Genomic DNA, 24,065 nt, shown 5'->3' on the forward strand with positions numbered 1-24,065 from the left:
AACTACAATTTGTTAGTTGAAAACTTGCTGTACTGCCCAATTCCACAAATACAATATACTCTTGCTATGGCAAACTTCTTATTCTTTTAGTCCCTAAAAGAATATTTGTTATAGTGGTATTCTGCTATAGTGAATTTTGCTTAAAATATTACTGATTAGCTATGGAGATGGGAATTGACTGGGACTTTTCAATATTAAAGGAAAAGTGTTTGCTATAGTGAGGGTAGATTGCAACAAACTGTGAATTTTACGATAAAGTTTTGTTTAGGATTACGTTCCTTATTATCAGGAAATTCTCAAACAAGCACTTCCCTTAACATTTCCACACAACTGCTCATACAGAAGCAACATTAACGAATGTATTCTTTAGGCAAATGATGGTCATGCCCTCTATAAGAAGAATTTTACATTCTGGTTTAGAATTGTGGCATATTTTAAAGTAAAAATATACAAATTACACATATAGACTTCCCAGTTTACATACATAGAACTTTCATATGCCAAACAAGACATCAACAATAATAATTATAGGAATAAAATAAAATTAAAAAAAAAAAAAAAGTGAGGGGGGGGGCACAAAAGTGACCTGTCTAGATGATTTAAATACACTGAAACCCTGAGTGCTGATAATAAAAGTTAATGGAAAAACCTCCAGGCCATTTGAATTCATAAAAATCAAAAATAAAGATACATAAATATATACACCATTTTTTTTTCTTTAATAAAGCCTGTACACAGACAGGAACCAAGGAATGTCATTGCAGCAAAATTATCTCAAATTGCTATATTAAAGCAAAACGGAATATCCACATAAATTAGAAGGTAGTGGAAAAGTCAAGGTCCATTTTAACTTCTAATCTGAAGTTTAAAATGGAAATAAATTATTACTGAAGAAAAAAAAAAAGTAATATTCCGAGATAAATTCTGTGTCAAAAATATTTCCTGAAAGACAGTTACAGACTAGTTAAAAAATATTATATTATTAAAATAACTTAAAAAAAAAAACATATACCCATCTAAATTACTACAAGAACATGTTGCACATTGAATTCTTTCTGGTAATTCTACACACTTTTAAAACAACCTTGGAGATTTCCCATCGTCATTATGAAATGTAATAACTTTATATACACATTCAAGAAAATAATTTCTTAAAGTAGTATCTCTGTTTAATTTACTACTAATAGATGGTTTCTGTGTTCTGATGCTATGATGTGTGGAAAGGCAGAAAAATTTAGAAAACTTATTAACCAGCTGTACACAATGTACAGAACTACGGTACGTGGTAGTAAATCATACTAATATTACAAAAGATGGACAACAAACTCACTGTAAATGTTCTGCCATTAAAAAAAAGGAGACTGTGGTCCATTATTATTTTACATATAAACACTAGAAAACAGTTTTAGAGGATTCCCTTTGATATTCAATAAGTTTCAGATCAGGCTCATAGGAGACTTCTGTACAATATAGTCCACAAATGTTATCAGTTACTGTCTGTATAGTTCATACACTTCACTTTGGTGCACCTGCAATTATGTCTATAGTTAATGATACACCATCTTCTGGCAACAGTGGAGATTTTAGCTGCCTTTGCATAATAACACAGTCGTATTAAGTAGAAACTTTTAACAGGTACTGGCAGTTATTTATTTACTTGCAGGAATACTTTGCGAGATTCATCAATATATCACTTCATAAACTGTAGCTTTTTTGTCACCAGATCCAGTCACTATATACTTATCATCTGAAGAGATGTCACAACTCAGGACTGATGAAGATTCTTTTGACTACAGAGGAAAATATATTTATTTAATTCTATTAACCGAATTCCATATTATAAATTATAACAATAAATACTTATTTTAGGCAAATGAAAACATATATAACCGCTGATGAATTTAAACTGAAACAAAATTACATAATTCTCAAACTTTGAAAAATCTAATAAACTTAGATTTTATTTAAAATTTATCTCAATTAACATTTTAGTCATATCTGAAATACCTGTGCTGACAATGCTAAGTTTTTAAAATTTTTTTTTGCTTCAGAGGATACTGTATATCCTTTGAGTAAAACATGCTGTGTATCCTTTACTCTTTGAGTAAAAGATATACAGCATAAGAGTACTTTATTATATTTCTTTGTACTACCAGAGCTTGATACAATTTTAGGTGGTAGATGAATTTCATTACTCTGTGTGAGACCACCAGTTTTCTATTGGAGGTCTGAAGTGTTTGAAAAGTTTTGCACTTTGTCTCTGGAAGAAAGGAATCAGATTACATTACCATTAACCCAACACACATTACCAATGCACTAGAAGTTTATAAGCTTTCATGAGTAGGCATCATGTAAAAATTATCAGCGCTCTCTAGAGAGAGAGAGAGAGAGAGAGTCTCACAGGAAAGAAAGGATAAGATCTTTTCAACTAAAGATGAGTTAGATATTCTCATATGGAAGCAGAAAGCCCACCATAAAGCAGACAGATCGGCATGAGAATATATACACTCACACATATAATCAGACTATGGAAACAGAATAAGGAAGATAGGAATGGAAATGATGATAAAAAAAAAAAAGCCAACAATAACATATCTCTTTAAATAAGATTTGATATTTATACTTGGAAAAATAATACATTTATAGTTAAAAAGAATGTCAAGTATGTAAAATAACTTGTGCAGTCGGCAATGGCTTTTTCATACCAAACTTTGATCCAATGATCAAAAATGTCAACAAAGCTACAATCTGCAAAAAACATGTTACATGGAGAAACTAGTAAGGAGTGTAGATTGTGTCCATCAAACGTCTCATAAGTGGCACACAATCCACAAACAATTTTGTGGACCCCTGTGTTCTCAGCTTTTAAAATTTCATAATTATTGCATTTCTTCTATATTTTATTTTTATTTTTTTTCCCCAGTACCCATCATAACTGATGCAATCCCAGTTCTTAAACTTTATACAGGTTTAAGAATTTTCCACTTGATCTTGTGTAGCTTTAACTACAAGCCAACTCCAACAAAAAACTTGAAGCTGAAATGGTACTAGTTTCTTTAGAGAGAAAACAAATACCAGAATAACTTCTGTAAAATGATATAAAGTAGAAAAGGCCAAATTGCTGAACTGTTAGAAGCTATACCTTTGACATGCAAATTTCTAGTTTTCATTGTGAACCAGCATACCAAAAATATCTTGTGAAAATGGGTAATAATATACTATAGATTATTGAAATATTTTTTAACTGTTCAGTCTTTTCTTTTTGTTATGCTTCAAATAGGGACTGATATAAATGCTTTCCTAAACAATAATGATATCACACATCAAAATGCAACTTCGAGAATATCAAGCTAATGTACTGCAGCAATTGGATTCTAGTCATAGTGATTCTCACACTTTGCATCTATACTACCCTCTTTTACTGATGTCCAATGACTTTGTTTTGCTTGCTTGTTTCAAATTCAATCAAAAAAGCATTACGGTTAAATGGTAAGCAAATAATGTACTAATAATATAGCTTTGCAGTTTGTCTATTTTTAAAGATATCCATAGCATATGTGATATCTTCAAGATATCCAAATTGTAAAATTTAAAATATAAACAATTATGAGAAAAAATAATTTCCATTTTAAAAAATCAGAAAATACTGAAAGAGAATAATTACCTGAAAGATGCTAGCTCCATATGGTGTACGCCAAGCATTTAACAAATTATCTTTACCGGTACTAACAAACCATTTACCGCAATAAGCAAATTTCAGTGATAAAACACAACTTTCATGGAGATGGAGTTGATACTTATCCGGTTTAGTACAATGAAGCACTTCCACATTACTACTCTCCATCCTAATAAAGTGCAAAGATGACATTATATTATACACACATATATTACTAACTTAAAAAAATAAATTACAGGGATTGTCAGATAGCAAAAGACACCTGAATTAATATGAATATAATTCAATTGCAAACTACTGTAAAATATAATATAGTGGACTACATGCTGCTGTTCCAGAATAGTTAGAAAACAATTAACTTGCCTAATTGTAAAAAACGTACACACAGGTTGACTAATTCTAGTGGACTACTGATTTGTCACCCATCACCCCTAATAAACAAGTAGGCCATTGACTATTATCATTATCAGACCTTCAGGGAGTCAAGGACTCATCAAGGGAGGCCCACACACACTCCTCATATACTTTCTCTTAAACTCATCACACAGGATGCATTCGCTATTTCATCTTACACAAATTCTTAACTGCCCGCAAACTAACTTCCATGGATGCCCTCTTGTACTCTCCCACCTTTCATATAATGAAAAATTTCATCAATCAATATCCTATAACACTCTCTCAGAAACTTATACACTTCTATTGCATCGCCCTCTCCCCCACCCAAAGAGGGGTAGGTGATGTAGCCTATCATTGTAATCTATATATAATCCTGATATCATTTTTGTAACTCTTCTTTGCAGCTCTTTTTCATTATCCTCATATTTATTCATTATATAACTGTACGTGCATACATTCTACATTTTTGAACTTGTTTTGAAGGAATAAAAGCCCAAATTTCAGGAGAACAATCTCCACCCAAATTGGCTAATTTAGTCCTATCTGTAAAAATAGCACAAAGTTCCCATTGACTGTGAGGATCTGAACTTAACTCCCTTTTCCAGACAACATGTAGCAAAACCACTCAGCCACAGAGGCTATAGCAATGGAAATAATTGCTTCCATTTGATTTTGGGCATGTTTACAGAAAGCAAAGAAAAAATTAAGAAAAGAAACAAATACATTTCTGGGTAAAAATGTTAATAGCCAAGAACAAACTTTCTGTTGTCACTCCTTGTACCTTAAAAAGCAATTTTTTTTAAAACAAAAATCTTATTAAATCAAAAAGCTATATACACTTTTCAGAGAAGGTTGTTATATGCAGCCATATCTTACATGGGATTCAAGCCTACCTATGTTAGCAAAAACTAACCAAGCATGAATTTACTATTATTGCCTGAAGAAGGGTTTAACTTAATTTATAGGGAGAAAACCAAATTATGGCTTTCTAGTTGGATAATACAGTGAGTCAACTAAGGTTTTAAACCATCTACATGTTACATGCATTAGATCTGTATATACCATGTAGATGTTACATACAGATCTGCACATGTGTTCTTGTAGATTTAAACTTTCAGCTATACTGAGACAACTGAAAGTGTGCAGAAATATCTTATTGCAGTGTAAGCAGTGCATTCTGAATTCTGAAATGCAAGAGTTCTGTTCTTTTATTGGAATTTTACAATCCATCAAAAGCTGCAATATTCAAATTTCCAGATTGGGATTTAAGCTTTTATTATTACGTGACACCTCCAAGGAGTCCAAAGACTCATCGAGGGAGGGCACCTACTCTACAACTCCGTCTCCACCAAACTGCAACTATCACCTTCACCACTAGTACTTTTGTCTGTAAATTGTGTGTGTTCTCAAAGCCAATTTGTCTGTTATGCAGGATGAAAAATCCTGCTACCTCTGTATCAGCTAACTCACCTTCAATTGAAAAAAAAAAAAAGAAAAAAGAAAAAAAAAAGCCATATCTGAAAGTAATTCTCATCAAACTTCCCATTTGAATGTTATTAATATTTATGATAAAAGGAAATTGAAATAATGGAGTCCTAATTTTTTTCTTTTTAAAATTTTGATAAAAGAAGTACATAGAACATTAATTTATGATTGCAAATATTCCTAATGTAACTATCATTTTAGAATCCTTTCTTATAGGTTTTCATTTCTCTTGAGCACATCCAAAGTCTGGATGGGTTCAAGAGTGATGAGTGAGTGAGTGGGCTCAAAAACACCTGCATTACAAGATTTTGAAACCAGGAAGCATGCATATTCAGATTATCATGAGGGATTCATACTTGTTTAAAATATGGTACAGTAGTTATGCAACTGCACATAAAAAATGCACTCTTAGAGTTTCCACTTCACATGATATTAGTGTACGCCATCAAAATACATATACATCATTTGTTTCTCTGGAGGCTTTGCTATTTATTCCATTTAATTATAGCTTATTCACATCTTCCTTTTTTCTTTTCTTTTTTTTCTTTTTTTTTTTTTTTAATGGGCTGTGCTGGTAGCCTTTTTCAAGTATCAGTATTAGTAAAAATTTGACAACTTCCTTATGTATTTTTTTTTTGTGATACTGCTTGGTATTCTGATCAATCAAGAACACTGAGATAGGATGAAAATACCTTCTTTTCACACACAGATATCAAGCACAAGCTGAAATTATGATTACCACTTCACATCACTTGAGAACAACAAACTCTTGTAATACTGTTTTATCAATGGATCAATTCAACACAACAAGCATTTGAAACAGTACTGGTATATTTGTTGCATCAGTGAACTACAGTGCTCTCATCTCTGCACTTTTAGTAATTATAACTGCCACAATCCTGTTCCCCCACCCCCAACTCAATCCAATATTGCAGTTAGCTTCCAAGATGATAATCTGCATTTAAATCTTATCCTGGATATTAAAAATGTTAATCATTTTTAATATTCTTAATTAAAGTCAAGGAAATATATTAAATGCTTACAAAATTTTAATTAAAAATCTTACTCGAGAAAATAAGGAAATTAGTCAAGGGAAAAAAAGGCTGATTTTCTTGATTGTTCTCAATTCTCTTGTTAAAAATCATCCAAAATTTAGAGTGGCTTGAGTACGAGATAAGTTAATATGTAAGCACTAATACAAACATTTTTCTAACATCCTATAAATAAACATCCTGCATTTTCCTAATATCCCATAAAACAACAAACTATGGGAGAGTCTACAATGCTTTTATATGAATGGAATAGGTAATTATTTCTCATTTATTGTATGTTTTAATTTTGTGTTTCTCTTAGAACTATGAAAAATTCAAATGAGACACCTTGTATACAAGGATCTGGGCACCAATTACTCCAAAGCACCAATAAAGTTTAAATCTACCATAATAAAACTTATAACTAGAACTGTACTTACCCAACTGCCAACCATTCTCCAGTAGGACAATAGCCAAGTGAAAATATTTGGGAAGTGAAATCATGCTGCTGTAGCTGGCGGCCCTAACAAAAATAACACATCATGCATTTAAATTTCTGAAGGAATTCCAAAAGACAGATTGCACTGCATAAAATTCCACTAATACTTGAACTGAGATCGCAATACTTTAGTTAGCCAATACTGATACTATTTCATCTAAAAAAAATGCACTTATTTGCATTTATTTCCTAGCTCAATTAAAACTTAAAAATGCTTTTCAAAACATTCACAGAGTATATAGCATCAACTATGACTGTCAGCTGTAAGCATAAAGAATAACTTAAAGTAGGGAGAAGCGAAATAAATTAACTGCTGTAAATGAAATTTTTATATCATTTTCATTCTTTATTAAATCATTCTTCAGAGAGTCATAATAATTCCCACCATTTATTTAAAAAAATTATAAAAAAGTCAAATTGCGAGATATCAGAAATTCACTGTTTTAGAATATTTTAGTTTTCTGTGTATACACTTTCAATCATCTTATCACATAAGACAAACTTTTTATATGTTAATTTAAAGGCTCTTTAAAATTTCCAAATTCAAAATTAATTCATTAAAAAATTAAGGAATCATTGATCCAAATCATGTATTCTTTTTATATCATAAACATATGCAACATTTTTTGGTAGTTACTATTGTGCATTTTATTGCATAATAGGGTGTAAATAAATATAATGACTATTTAACAGATTAATCTTCAGCTAAATTTCTTAGGACACAAATCATTTTCTTAGTAAAAACAGAGATGTTGATTTTTTTTATAGGAATAAAATTACTATCCCTCTTTTTACTTTAAGAAGTTCAACAAGCTGTAAGGACTAATCAAAATGCTTCACTAACCAATGAAGATACATTACTACAAAACTGCCAAAATGGTAAAAGAATACTGATAAGACCAATATATATATATATATATATATATATATATATATATAAACATTTTTCTTTAAAGTCAATAGATTTTTATTATTAATGTACAAAAGTTCATGACCTTTCAAATGTGAGGCTGAGATTTAGAGAAACTGATATTTTATAAAGTTGTACAATTTTTCAAATGATTATGGTCGTATAGTGTGAAAATCTTCAAAATGAGACTGATGTGCTTAATTATGTACTATTTGGCTAATTATTTATATATAAAGAATATATCTAGCAGATAAATTAATTAACAGATAGCTGATATTCTTTTAATTAATATAAGCTAAAAAAATTATGTAAGTTGCATAATACACTTTTTTTTTCTGTCTATCCTCTTACAAAAGCTTGTTGAAAACCTACAGTACAATAACACAGAGGGCGGGCCAAAGATTAGTTAAGCTAGGAATCCTGATCTGGAGATCAAAACTGGATATATTTTTTTTTCTACTTCAGGTCATCATTAAAGTTTAAAGAATGCACTTTAACTGTGTTGAAAGATAACATCCAGAATTTCTTACCTCTCTCAGATCCCAGGAACGCACTGTATTATCCAAGCCACCTGTCCATAATTTTGTACCATCACTGGAAATATCAATACAGCTGGCTCCATCTGTATGTCCTTGGAATTGCCTGCAAGAGTAAGTACAAAACTGTTTCTTTCTTTCATATACAAATTAATTGCCTAACTGAAAATTACCGTAATCTTAAATTCGTTTTTAATTTACCTGCTTATTAAATATGAATTATAACAATATTATTTGCTTTAATATCAATGTGATCTTTGATGTTGCAAATATAGTGTCAAATAACTTTACTCTGCCAAAAAAGAATAATTTAATGACAGTATGCCTGTTCGATGCTCAACGACGCTTAGACGAAAAAATTAAATACAGAGAAATTAGAATTGAAGTTCAATATCTTCCTTTCACTGTTGACTTTACATAATATAAATAGGCATCAATGAGATTCAGAAAATCAATTATATCAGGTATTATTAAATATTTAAATCTTAGAAACTATATAATAATTACCTGACTAGCGACTGGTTATGTAAATCCCAAACAGCAATATTCCCATCACTACAACAACTAAAGCACACTTTGGAATCTGGACTAATTGCTAAAGCATAACATGCTGGGGCACTCGATGTTAATTCAGCTTTAATGCGTGGAGTAGGCTAGAAATTAGGAACAACAAAAATAGATTTTTCAATCAGTACAAAATATTTTAATCCATGTTAGAAATTGTATAAATCATCAATATTACACTGTCAATGTCCCACAGTATTAAGAAATTATCACCGTCAATGTCCCACAGTATTAAGAAATAAATATGACTATTTAACAGATTAATCTTCAGCTAAATTTCTTAGGACACAAATCATTTTCTTAGTAAAAACAGAGATGTTGATTTTTTTCTAGGAATAAAATCACCATCCCTCTTTTTACTTTAAGAAGTTCAACAAGCTGTAAGGACTAATCAAAATGCTTCACTAACCAATGAAGATACATTATTCCAAAACTGCCAAAATGGTAAAAAAATACTGATAAGACCAAAAAAAAATATATATATATATATATATATAACCATTTTTCTTTAAAGTCAACAGATTTTTATTATTAATGTACAAAAGTTCATGACCTTTCAAATGTGAGACTGAGATTTAGAGAAACTGATATTTTGTAAACTTGTACAATTTTTCAAATGATTATGGTCATATAGTGTGAAAATCTTCAAAATGAGACTGATGTGCTTAATTATGTACTATTTGGCTAATTATTTATATATAAATATATAATTATTCATAATTTTTTTTTTTTTTTTTGGTGTTGTTGAAGTACTGGTATATTTTCCACACACCCATCTATCAATTTCTTGCTAATATGGATGTTAAGAAATTTCTTTGCATAACAGACATTAATTATTCAAACAGATCTAATTGATTAGTTTGACTTAAAATATCATATATATATCTAGATTATTTCAAAATTTATTTTAAACGTTAATTTAGCCATAAATAGCATTTTCAAGTTTCATGTTTATTCATAATCATTTAATCAACAAATATATTATGATATATATAAACATTTAAATATTTACTATCAGACCTAAAGTACCATAGGTCTATAAACTTTTGGAGGCAGGTTTCATAAAGAAAAAGGTAGATAGCAAGTACATACAAAAAAAAAAATACTTGTCATGTCTTGGCATAGAAATACACAGCAGCATGTCATTCTGCTGTGCATGATTATTAATGCAATGATTATTAACCAATTGGTAACGTCTATGTAGAATTACCAATAAAATCATAACTGGTCACTACATGAGTATCAACAGTTGTTGTAATACACATCAGCACTTAAACATTAATGCAATCATCAGATTTATTTATAAACTTACAGTTCAGTATGCTTTTTAAACAATACTCTAGAGATCAATATTTCTAGTAATTTGTTTTGAGATTTATTTCTATTGTACAAGAGATAAAAACTTCAAAATATTGGTTTAAGGATAGTGGTGAGCATGTTTGATTCCACCTTTTAGAGTAATGCAATTTGCTTCTTTTTTTTTTTTAATAATAATCTAAACCTTTCTCTATTGAGAGATAAAATATGGAACTTTTTTTCCACATCACTTCACTTCAAGCCCGCAATAATTTGGGAGGTAATCTCACACCAAGAAATCAAACTCATCTTCCACCTAAAAACAATCACAAACACCCATCCACAAAATTGCAAACATCTGCAGCCTGTTAGTTGTAGAGTGAATATGCTAACTATTCAGCCAGCCATGCTGGCAAATATGTTTATGATAATCAAATGAACAGCTGACAATAAGTAGAAAGTTGTAACTGAAATGAATCACAAGAAAGCTTTTGAACTATTAAAACAGCAGAAAAGTAATTGTAAACAGGATAACTGACACTTTTTATGAGAAGTATAGGATTAGTTGGCATTTTATGCATGTTTTTTTTTTTAACTTATGGAAAATGACTTAATCAGAATGGAACTGTATATGATAATTTGAAACATTCCCAGGCACAATCCTGAGTGTCCATATCAGCACTCACATGTGTAACAGCAATTTTTTTTTCAAAAGAATGAAAAATACAGAAAAGAATAAATCTCAATTACAATGAGAACAAATATCTCATGTCATAGAGCTGAGAGTCGGCACTTATTATAGAACTTAACTAGACAAAAATTTATAACACATAAAAATTTAAATTGCTTTACTGTTTACTGTCTATGCTACATAAAAATGGCTGTCAAGGGAAAATATGATAACCTGTAATGATCCATACTGCATTTCAACACTGTTCAATGGATTTTACTCATAACTGATGAAAGATCCAAAATGGAATGCAACATGTAATCAGAACTGTCTAGCTAAGTTATCAGCTAAACAGAAAGAAGTCTGAGAATAAAAACTGAAATAAGCCAAATATGAAAATCCCTTACTACCTTCATTACCAGACAATTAGAAACTAGAGAGTATTTTTACAGATCTTAATAAATATTCAGTTATCAAATGGATCGGACATAACTGCAGCTGAACACTAAAACTTAAAGTAGATGGATTATTTCAAAATAAGTACTTTAACGTAGCTAAAAGTTTTCACAGTACTGTTACAAATAAGTAAATTCACTTTTATCATGTTATGTTTCCATACTTGTGCTTTGTAGTAGATGTTACAATCTCATGTCTGTTTCAATTTAATTATTATTACCCGACACCTCCAGGGAGTCCAAAGACTCATTGTGGGAGGGCACACTACTCTACTTTGCTAAATGCATCTCATCCTCTCCACTACTACTTAATTCTCCAACTATGACACTACTACCATCAGCACCATCTATTGCCCACCATCACCAATATTTTTTGTCTGTAAATTGTGTGTGTTCTGAAGGCCGATTTGTCTGTATGTGGGATGAAAAACCAGAGTTTCCAGGAGAAAAAATCCTGCTACCACCATATGAGATCAGCTAACTCACCTTCAATTGAAAAAGTCCATATAAGGATTCCCCTTGTCATGACGAGAATCGAACCCAGGTCTTTTTCCAATCAAAGGGCGCAATGTTCTGCTATTCTTCCAATTGTGCTACAGCAGCTGCATATTATTTTGAGAGTTTTCTCTCATGTTCCTTATATTCTAAGTTCTTCAAATTAAACCTACAAAATTACATTTTACCATATTAAAGTTATAAAAAAATTGAAATATATTGGATGCAACATCAACAACTTGAGTAAAAACATTCAAAAAGATTTTAGATTGGGACACTGAGAATCAGTGGTGCACACATAGGGGGGGACAAGGGTCCTGCCCCCCACTAAAAAAAAAAAAGAAAGAAAGAAAGAAAGAGGGAAAAAAAACACTAGAAAATTTTCCAAAAATCTTTTCCTAATTAAAATTATTATTTTTTTATTTACGTTGTGTCATGTCTTCTATTTCTATACTACTTATGAATTAGCGATCATTGCAGATGCTCAAGTCATAGGTCATATGCGATGCATAGTGTATATTCTCAAATCGTCTACTCAACTCAAGCCCCCCAAGATTAAATCCTGAGTGCACTACTGTTGATAATCATTAAGAATTCTCACCTAGTAATTACAAGTAACTTTAATGAAAGCAATCTATTTCTATATCTGCTAAACGAAATATAACACTTAAATGCCTAATGGTGTTATATTTGAGGTTATATTCTGCTTATCAGTGATCAATTCCTCACATGTGGAACTACTTTTTTCTATGGCTAATTTTGAAAAGCTATCTTAAAATTTCTAAATCATGTCTTTGGTCATAAGTGAAATGGATATTTGTAAATAATTCTCCTTATGTCCAAAAGAATACTTGGATGTTCAACATTATATTAAAAGAATACAGCAGTGTTTATCTTATGATAGAATGAGGAATTATATATCTTTATATTAAGATTTTTTTTTCCCATAAAGTATACATATGTCATGAATTATACAGTTTCATAAAAACTGTATAATTCATGAAATAAATAAGAAATTAAAAAAACTGTCCACAGTAGTATTTTGTAGTACACAGTAATTAATATCTACATGTCAAAAAGAAGAATTAAATGTGAAAAAGAAATAAACTATGCCATTCAAATGCACACAGAAGAAAACTTACAGCTGCCAAATCCCATATTGAAATGGTACTTGCTTCACCTCCTACTATGAGTGTTCTTCCATCAGGTAACAGTTTACAGGATCGAATATAGTTATCCCGTTGCTAAAATACAATAAATGTAGCATAAAAATGTAATGAAAATACTTAATAATTTCAAAAACCAGCAAATTCAAAGGTGATAAAATAAAACTATACTCACAAGGCAATCAAGTTGAGAAACTGGGCTTTTGCTAGCAGGCTGACTAATATCCCATACTTTAACACAACCCTATATGTTACATAAAAAGACAAAACACATCAAGAAAATACTTCATAACATTTACTATTTATTTATGAGAGATTATAGATAAGGATTACAATGGAGAGGTCTCTCTAACTTTAAGAAATATGAACTTTAATTTAATAATTCAACTGGATTGAATTCAATTCAATAAAACTTTTTATATGAATAAAATCTATACAAAATCTGAGAGAGAGAGGGAGAGAGAGAGGAAGGAGGGGGGGGCAAAAGCTTGGAAAAAACTGCTTTACCTCTGAGGAAATACATTCTGTGAATATGCATTTTTAGTAAGCTCTGCTCAAACTTTTAAACTCATGAAAAAAATGAAAGAAAAATTTAATTTTTCTTACATATATACTGCAAACTATTTATGTGTTTACATAAATCTTCTTAAACCTGAAAAAAAAAAAAAAATGCATATTTCATTTTTAGTCTCCTGCAATAAGCCTTATGCACTCTGCATTAACGCTAACTCCTTAAGCAGTATATATGTCACCATGCTTCTTATCCCAAAACTCAATATATGTACAAGGTGTGACAATTTAATTCATGGAATGCACCTGTAAAAAAAGCCCTATGTTCAGAAGTATACATTAGTGGCTACTGTTGCCTTCGAAGTAGTCCCCTTGGGCATTTATATACTGGTTTAGACAGTGTTCCCATTTTTGGAAACAGGCCTGGAACTCTTTTTCCAGAATACTCTCGAGCTCTTTTATTACGTTATGCTGGATATTGGCGATGTCAGAAAATCTTTGTCCTTTTAGCGCAGTCTTTAATTTTGGAAACAGCCAAAAATCACAGGGAGCTAAGTCGCGTGAATAAGCAGGATGACCTAATTCAGTAATCTATTTTTTGGCCAGAAACTCTGTCACAACGAGCGCACTATGGCTTGGTGCATTCTTGTGATGGATGATCAGCTTGTTAGGCCACAATTCGGGTCTTTTTCTCTGAACATTGTTGGTTGACTGTTTGTCTCTGTTCAATGAATTCATAGTGATCAAAGAAAAATATTTGGGATAGATACAATGAAATGTGATTATTGGACAGAAAATTTCTTCATTTTAATTGTATTGTTTGTTTTAGAAATATGTATTCATCTTATAAAGTCTCTTATCGAACGAATGCTCTGAATGTTTGACAACAATGAAACCAGTAATTATATCCTAACTAGATGTTCTAATATGGTTTATTAATAATTCAGTTTCATCATGAAATTACCTACTTACACAAATAATTTAATGAGATTTTCACTTTTCATTTTAAAATAAACAAGCTTGACAAAAAAAATTTCATAATTATAAAGTCAGGCTTACCTTTCCTCCAGTGTAGACATATTTTGTAGGATTACTAATAGTCACAGCACATACAACTTCACCATGACTCAAAGTATTAATCTGACGTGCATGTCTTGGAATTCCTGGTCCAATTAGAGCATCTGGAGGAAATGGTACAGGTTGCATTTGCCCATCAGCACTCACATGGAATGAATATGCTCTGTTTAGAGGGGAAGAAAAATCTAAGATCAGATAATAAATAAATATACACTACAATCAAATTTAGTAATAAACATCTTAAGAGAATAACTGGAATATCAATACCATTAACTTTGCCTTTAAACAGAAGCAAAAATGAAATAAAAAGAATAAATATTATTGCAAACAAGCTCAACATCAATAACTAACTGACTCACTTGTTCCATTTTACATAAAAAGAAGAAATAAAATTCACCAATATTTTATTCCCTAAAGTGAGTAGGTAAGGCCATTTAACTCTAATGTTTCAAATACCGTTAGCAGTCATTACTGATAATCGAAGGCTATCAATGATTTTCATGAACATCCAGGGAGGAGAGTACAACAGACAGCTGCCATCTTGTGGTCCCTAACACTACATATTATTGTCTGAAACAGTGCGATTTTCTTGGACAGCAGGTTAAAAAAATGACTTTCTGGGAGAAAAAGTCTTACTTTTTTTGTTAAGTAAGACTTCTGTAACAAAAATTCACTAACTCAGGAAATGACAAAAAAAAGGGCCAGAAAGTTTCCAATATTTGGCAACTCATAAAAAGAAATGTCAGCTGATTGAAAGCATTAACTGAATATACGACAACTGTAATCTTCCAATAATTCCATATAAATATGTTAATCATATATCAAATTGAGTAAGCTAAAACCTGACCACAGAGTTGCAGTTTACTATTCGATTTTTTTCTATTGACTCATTTTAACTAAAACAAACTGTTATTAATTGAATTCATGAAAGAAAAAGAAGGGTGCTGGGTACTGAGGAAATAATCATGTAACTTAAAAGATGTGTCAAGGTATTAGCATTCAAGTTTCAAGCTGTAATTTGAATTGCAATACAAAACATATTTGTTGCTTCTTTATGTGGTCGAATTCAAGAACAATCCAAAGAATGCAAAATTCAAAAGTAGATTAGATTAGTTATCCTTATATTAGTTATATGACAATATAGGAAACTAGCAAAAAAAAAAAGATTAGAATACTAAAATTAGATATTCAACTCACATGGATCAATGGCCTATCATGGCCAACTAATTTGGTTTCATAGAAACCTAATTAATGCCCCAGTATGGTTGATGCTATCTGCATGGTATACTATGTCTATCATTTCTATATATTCTGTGGCTGATTTGTCTCTCATGCAAGAGGAAAAACCTGCCAATTCCATATCACACTGATTAATTTAGCTGAAAGACTTTATAAAGTTTCTCTGTGTCCTAGAGAGGATTTGGTCATAGGTCTTTCCAACTAACAGGCTTTGTCATTATTAACTAAGCTATCAAAACTAGGATGTGCAACCACACACACACAACTATAGAGACTGAGGCTTTATGGGTATGGGTGTGTATCTTAATTTAAAGATGAATCATCATCTGTTCATGAAATCATCTGAGATCTTTGCTAAAATGTGTGATTACCATTTTGCTTTGCATATAAGAACTGAAGATTGTTTGATTTTAATCAAAATTAAAATGGTTGAACATATTTTAGTTAAAATCTCAAATACAAAATTTCACCAATCTGCCTGACTAGATTATATGTATAAAAATAGAATAGGTAAATAGGTGGGCAAAGCATCTGGCTTAGCCCATCTGACAATTGTCAATGATTAGCAAATGCATCTAATAATATGACTGCTTTCCCATTTTATCATTTTTAAAAATCTTAAAAAAATTCATATTGAAATTAATTTTAAATTTTAGAAAAATATAATTATATTAGCTTCTGTTTATTTAATTATTACATATTTTAAAATCAATACTTATTGAAATACAAGAATAGCATCAGTCTTTTTTTTTTCCTAAAAAATAAATACTTACGGTTTTCCACCAGGTATACTTCCAAATGCAGAAGCTCGCATAGAAGGATGAGGATCATAACCAACCTGACAATATAATGGTATACATTAAAATAAAATTATTTTATTTAAATTTTAAAATAAAATTTAATCTTGTTTATTTAATACACTGCTGATAGTAAATTTTCTTGTTTAAATGTAAAATACATCAAGCCCTTAAAAAAACATGTTATGTAAATATATAAAGACTGCATGAAATAAGTTTATTACTTCACATAAAATTAAAATGAACAATTATTAATTAAAAACCAGCATTCTGAAATTTTAAGAATTTTATTTGGATCATGTTATTGTATGATATACATTTGACATTTTTTAATAGCAAACATGACTACATGTTTTTAATTTTCTAACAATAACGTAATTTTAAATAATATTTTCGAAGCAACCAAACTTACCAGTGTACGTGAATATGAATTCAAGGCTGGTGATAAATTACTGTGTAGCATTCCCTGTGAATAAGCCGCAACACTAGAACTTAAATCAGCAGGTAAACCAGGATGAGATGAAGCAGTACTTCCATGTAAAGAATATGGATATGGACCTACAAAATGTTATTAGGATACATTTCATATATCACATTCATTCCCTATTAAAAGTTATTAGTTCTTTATTTTAAATAGAATTGAGTTTTATCATTAAACAATTAATATATGATTAAAAAACTACCATGAAGCAAGATACCAGAATATATGCTTAAAAAAAAAAAAAAAAAAACATACTGTTTGAATTTATGGCAAAATCAAGGTCAGAATATTAGATATGTTATGTTTTAACCATGAGCATTCTTCTGCTGGCTTGCCTGTTCTGTAGGACGAAAAACCCAAGCTTCCAGGAGGAAAATTCTTTGTGCATTCATACAACACTTTCAGCCAAAAAGCCTCTTCACATCTTCTTACCAACTGAGAGAAGCATTTATCAACAGTGAAAATCAGTGTAATAAATTTATATTATAGATCTATTAATCACATTGGGATTACTGATTTAAATATAGTTAGTGAAGCTTTCAGCTAAGATTACTCACTTAAATTTTAGAAAAAAATTAGGAAAAATGGGTTTTAAGTAAACATATACATTTGTTAAACGACCAAATCTTCAATTTTCTGTGCTATGTCATGGTATTCAGGAGTTTATTAATGTCAGGCCTAATTCTGACAGAATAAGACATGATCTGACTATGTATAACTGTTAAATGCATGTGCTCATGAATGGGTTTGTAGGAGTAAAAAACCCAAGTTAACTGGTAATACGTACTACTGTCAGAGTGATAAAAAGGGAATAGCCTATAAAATTAGGGACAAGATTAAATCCTGATCCATACAATCATTCTTAAGTTATTTGAGTTTATATTGTAAATTTATGTGTGAATATAATATGTACATCATGTCTCAATTATAAAAGTACAGTAAATTATTTACTGTACATTGTATTTATTAAGTCGAGTTTAATATTAAAATATATGATAACCATTTGTTATCTATTAAGGTTATTGTTTTTAATATATTTCATTCTACATGCTTTTTCAATCAAAAGAAAAAAAAAGGAATGAATACAAACTGCAAATATAATTATCCAAATCTAAATTACAATAGACGAATCGTTTATATTCACCATACTGAACTGAATGAGATATAGCGTACCAGAATGCATAACTATCAATATCCAAATGACCAACAGTTGCCATCACAGAAAGTTAGGTTATACACTATTAATTAAGTGGATTAACATATCATAATGAGTGTGGGGGTAACGACCCCAGCTCGTTGTGAGTTATGAAACCCAAAAATGAGAGGCCAAGGCCCTACATAGGGCTGTAGTGCCAAAGACGAATATATCAAAATAGTTTTACGCAATAATTACAGCTGTCATTTAGGTTGTGAGAAAAACTTTAGAAGGTAATGATCCTAAAATTTTCTTAAATGTTTTGTTTAAAGTAATCCTCTGAGTTAAGACTACTTTGTGGAAAGCCTAAAAGAAAACTTTAAAAAATTTTTTTGAATAATTAAAAATTAAAAAGGAGTTAAATAATCTGAAGAAATCAGAAACTCAAATCAAATGTGACAAATGTTACTGAGGCACAATATCTTTGTTACTAAAACATGGCAACAATGTTCAGTAATACTAAATATCTGCTTTGACTATTTTTTTTTTTATTTCAAATATGAGGAAAATCTTTTTAAAAAAATAAATACATAAAAAAACAACAAATCTAATAAATGCAGTCAGCATGTTTTTTTGTTTTTTTTTTAGCAATTACAAATGCAGAAGCACATTGCACAGATACATTATGCCTCTGAAAACAAATCATAAACTAAGCCTTTTGCCATGAAAGGGTGGATAACTGGTTAATCAGAACCCAGATAACTGTCACGTTACTGTATATTCAAATGATGTATTACACATGTACGAATGCATCAAAACTTTTCAAACAGCCATGACATAAAGATATGATAACTTTAATAGGAGAATGAATGTGAAGGGCTTTTTGGACTGAATGATGTGTTTGAAAGATCAAGATCAGCTATCAGCGAATCATTCAATTAAGTAGACATAACCAGAGGCAACTAATTTTAAACCACTTGAATCTCAATTGAAAAGCAAAAAATCATTCTAAATAACCAACTTTGCTATTCCACTGTTCACTGCTAACAAATGTTGAAAAAAAAAAAACCAACAATAAGAATGAAATTTTGAACAACAAAAAATCTAGTTCTCCCCCCCCACACACACCCCCACTCCAAGATACATTCTCACAGTACTTTTCTAATAAATAATCCTTAAAAACATGGAATGTTTAGCATACTTGAATTTCTTTCTTTTCTTTAAAATTGTAAGTTATGATTCTTTATTGGTACTGCAGTACAAGGTGAAATAACCAAATACATATCAAAATCTAAACCTTTCATTACACCTACATTACACTTGGAGTGAATGGGTTGAAATATGAATTATGTAAAAAATTATTAACGTATAAGGATATTAGTAGAAGAGATGAATGAATTTCATGATCACTATCCATTGTTCTGATTTACAATAGATAGGAAAAGTCAGAACTGAATATCTGTGTAAATAAGGAATAGAGCAAACTTGTGTAAGCATGGTTACCAGCTGATCTAATTGAACTTTTCTTGACAGACAGAGAAGTCATTTTTGAGGAGTTATTAGGAATATTCTTTCAGATATTAGCAGAGCATTTATTCTATATTTTGGACATTTTTGAGATTTGTACAAAAGTTGTCCTTACAAAAAAAAGTGCTCAGCAAAAAGAAAAATCAAACCTAATTTCACAATGTTGAAAAAGATCTGTTAAGGCTATTTTAAGGAAAGGAAAGTTCTCTTACAAAATAAACATAAAAGACTGATGACAAAAAACAGTAATTTTATCTAATGCTTACCAAGATGTGGTGCTTTAGACAATGACTTCAGACCACTAGATCCAGGAGTGCTCCCCGTCGAACTAGTAGGGGTAACCGGTTTTGGAACAGGTGTGGTAGACTTCTCGTTCTGAAAAAATATTTTCATCATAAACACTTACTATATATTTACTCTCTCTCTCTCTCTCTCTGGAATCACTCTTTCTTATTAATCTCAGTAGCAGTATATCTCATGCTTATATTAATGTTTTAAAATGAGCAAGGCATTTCATTTATGATATATTATTAAGCAAAATATTTTTGAAACAAATTCAAAACTACCAAACACTGTTCATTATTACTTGCTGCTTTTCCATAAAAGATAAAGTTGGTGAATGTAGGAAACTAGCCAAATATTAATATTTACATAACCATACTTTTTATTAATGTGCAATTAAAAGGTGTCTGTATTTATCCCTAATACAAAAATTTCCATGCAATAACTACGTACATCTTTGTGTTTAGACGACGGAGTACTAGCATTTGATGAGATACTGCTATGAGGACTATGAGAACCATGTTCCTTCTTAATGGGCTTGTCTGTTCCATTTTCTCGTGGTGAAGGGGCACCATTAGGAGGGCCAACAGAATCCTAAAAATTGAACAGAATTCTTAATCTATGACAATGCTACATATAAGTAAATAACATATATACAACTTAGAACATGAAATATAAAGATTTATATCAATGGCAAATGCATTATTCATTTTATAAAATAATGTCTAAGTTTCTTGTAAGTTTTGTGTTGTTGATGTGCTTCGATTCCTCTCTCTCTCTGCCATGATTGAAATTGTTACAAATTCACAGCTAATTAAAAGAACTAATTTAACAAAATATTGCGTTTCATATTTAAAATGTGATACTCATGTTGAAAATGTCTGCTCATGCATACACTTATATATTTATATAAAATTCTGAATATTAAAAAGCAAGGTTACCTCATTTGCCACATCTACAACCAATTCCTGGTCACTTTTCTCCCCATCACTATCCTGAAATATAAAAAACACTTCATTACTTTTTCTGTAAGCTAAAGCTACTTATCTGTGAAGAGTACAGTTACATTTGAAATAATAATCTAATTTAGTCAGGCAGTGAATAAGTACTTTGCTGGTCATTATACAGGGTGTCCCAAAATTCACGCAAGATTTAAATTTAGCGCCATTTGTGTGGTAAAGTGTTGCCAACGAGAAAAAAAAGACAGCGTGACAGCTGACAGTTCAGGGTTATTAAAAATGACCCTGAACTGGCAGTGAAGAGAGTTTGTTGAATGGATTATGGAACAACAACAAGTGGATGCTTATGTTTCGAACAAAATCATCTTCAGCGATGAGGCTCATTTTCATCTTGATGGCTTCGTTAATCGACAAAATTGTCGCATTTGGGGTTCAGAAAATCGACGAGTGATTGTTGAGAAACAAATGCATCCACAACGTGTCACTGTTTGGTGCAGATTTTGGGCTGGAAGCATCATTGGTCCATTCTTCTTCGAAAATGCGGCTGGTAAGGCAATAACAGTTAATGGTGCTCGCTATCGCAACATGATAATCCAGTTTTTTGTGCCTAAATTGCAAGATATGGATGTGGATGACATGTGGTTTCAACAAGACGGTGCCACATGCCATACAGCCCGAGAAACAGTTCAATTACTGCATGAGTCATTTCCTGGTCGTGTAATTTCCAGTTTTGGTGATCAGAATTGGCCGCCCAGATCATGTGACTTAACGCCGTTGGACTTTTTTTCTTTGGGTTTTTTTGAAGTCTAAGGTTTATGCCAACAAGCCCACAACCACCCACGCCTTGAAGGAGGAAATTGAGCGCTGTATCAACGAAATTCAGCCACATTTATGCAAAACGGTCATGGAAAATTTCGACAAAAGCGTGCGTATGTGCCAGCAAAGCCGTGGAGGCCATTTACCCGATATGCTATTCCATGCATAACCCTATACTGTATACTTTATGAATCAATAAGAAATTACAATTTTTAATTAAAAACCTGTGTTTTCTATCAAAATTACTTCTTGCGTGAATTTTGGGACACCCTGTATTTACTTCCCCAACGGAATGAATGATATAACCAGTCTGCTTTGGAAAAAAAAAATCAAGAAATCAAACACATCACTTACAGTTACAAAAAAAGATAAGGTTGCATTCATAATTTTTTACTACTGGAATTTTCGGAGACCTCAAGTTACTTTTTTTTCCCCTAATACGGACGTAAAAAAAACTGGTGACCTTGATATATAAACATATCTAAGTCTTAAATTTTTCATCCATTTGAAAGTGGGATGTTTCTACAATTAGCTTCGTTTATTATAGCACCCACAGCAACTCTTTTTAACGTGTTGATTTTCAATCCTACGTAATTAACCACCCAGCGAACACTCGAACAGTTCAAATGTAAACATCCGAAGTGGCACGTCTGCTTCGTGGGCGCGCACACACGTCCGTTTACAATATTTAGTAGGGCGATGATTTATAAATAGCTTTTTACAACCTTGAAGATCTAAACTGCGAAATGCGATAGACGCGGTTTGCAAGCGCGGTTACAAATGATGAAAAGCCGCGGTTTGGACCTTAGTGATATATGAAAAATAACTTATTTTTCCCCGGAGATGGCAAGAAAGAAAAAAAAAATCAATTAAGTGTACTCACCTTATCTTCCTTCTTTCTCTTCTTAATCTCATGGTCTATGTCGGGGGAGCGGCTAGAGCGAAATTTTTCCCTGTCGTTCGGCGAGATGGAATTTCTCTGTCCAATAAAATAATCCTTAAATGAGCAATCTTTCCAATGGGGTAAGTGAAATTTCAATTAAATCTCATTTTTGTTTTTATATCACTTCCACTATCTCTTTCAGCAATGAAAAGATCTTCGACTGAATGAATAAGAAGGCAAATTTTTAAATGTTATTACATTTTGTGGTGCCATAACCTATGTTGCTCATCGGGGATGATTTTTTTTTTCAACTCGGAGAATGCGATCGAACTAAAATATTATAATATACAATGCAATTCGTAACTTAATACTCTGCGCTGTTTTAATCCGTGAAGAATGAAAGCGGGATTCGTCATGTTGATGCAAAATTGCTGCTTAAGTATGCGATAAAATACAAAACCAAAGATTAGTGGCTACATATTGATTGCGTGATCGAGTGTCACCCCATCACTGTATATAAAGATCGTTTCTCTCTGTTTGTGAAAGGATGTGTCCTGTTTTTTCTACGAGCCATTCGGACAGAATCGACGTGTTCTACCTCCACGATAGAAGATATTTATTTTACCATTACAACAATGATGCAAAAAGTCGAGATATTTTCATTTAAACTCGGTTAATTCGTGCAAATTCAGATTTATCTCAGGACAACTGTCATTCCCATTAGGGGGGGGGGGTACTAAGCGAAACCCAAGTGCCATAATAAATCAGTTTATTGAAAACCAAAACACATAATCGAAACCACACCATCTGTGTTCGGACAACCATTAGAAAACAAAAGTGTAGAGAAGAGCAAGACTGAAGAGGGAGACAACTAGGTGGGGGGGGGGAGACAAGCGGCACATGCCTTCGTTCCCCGCACCTCCATCTAACCATGGCAGAAGAGCCATCTCAGCTTCGCAAATTTCCCGAAGCGTAACTAAACCGATTAGCCAGTCTTTTGTAGCGTGCTGTATGCGGCAGACGCAGCTGTGTGCGTCATGCTTGGCCACCCCTTCGGTCCACCCCTCTTCCCTGTAGGTAACTAGGGCGTCTGTTAGTAGACTGACATTGGAGACTCAACTGCCCTCCTCAGAGATGTAACGAATGCCGCCCCCCCCCTCTAATAGAAACGATCCTAAAG

At 31.5% G+C, this 24,065-nt stretch overlaps 1 protein-coding gene across 1 annotated transcript in view; it reads right to left on the minus strand.

Annotated features, from left to right (window-relative positions):
* Positions 1-903: 903 nt before the first annotated feature.
* LOC150101863 (transducin-like enhancer protein 4) overlaps positions 904-24,065 on the minus strand; it is a 150,184-nt gene continuing 127,022 nt past the window's right edge. Inside the window, exons 9-22 of the mRNA XM_090400956.1 lie at positions 22,886-22,981; positions 21,169-21,222; positions 20,681-20,821; positions 20,212-20,320; positions 17,215-17,360; positions 16,779-16,843; positions 14,749-14,929; positions 13,355-13,423; positions 13,156-13,257; positions 9,041-9,186; positions 8,528-8,639; positions 7,029-7,111; positions 3,665-3,845; positions 904-1,790 (exon numbers count right to left, since the gene is read on the minus strand). Coding sequence (XP_090257082.1) covers positions 1,683-1,790; positions 3,665-3,845; positions 7,029-7,111; positions 8,528-8,639; positions 9,041-9,186; positions 13,156-13,257; positions 13,355-13,423; positions 14,749-14,929; positions 16,779-16,843; positions 17,215-17,360; positions 20,212-20,320; positions 20,681-20,821; positions 21,169-21,222; positions 22,886-22,981 — 1,593 coding nt within the window. The 3' untranslated portion in view covers positions 904-1,682. The remainder of the gene's footprint in view (positions 1,791-3,664; positions 3,846-7,028; positions 7,112-8,527; positions 8,640-9,040; positions 9,187-13,155; positions 13,258-13,354; positions 13,424-14,748; positions 14,930-16,778; positions 16,844-17,214; positions 17,361-20,211; positions 20,321-20,680; positions 20,822-21,168; positions 21,223-22,885; positions 22,982-24,065) is intronic.

This window comes from Typopeltis vanoorti, chromosome 11 (assembly GCF_054136105.1).
Source record: "Typopeltis vanoorti isolate ZY-2024b chromosome 11, IOZ_Tvanoo_1.0, whole genome shotgun sequence".
NCBI classification, from domain to species: Eukaryota; Metazoa; Arthropoda; class Arachnida; order Uropygi; family Thelyphonidae; genus Typopeltis; species Typopeltis vanoorti.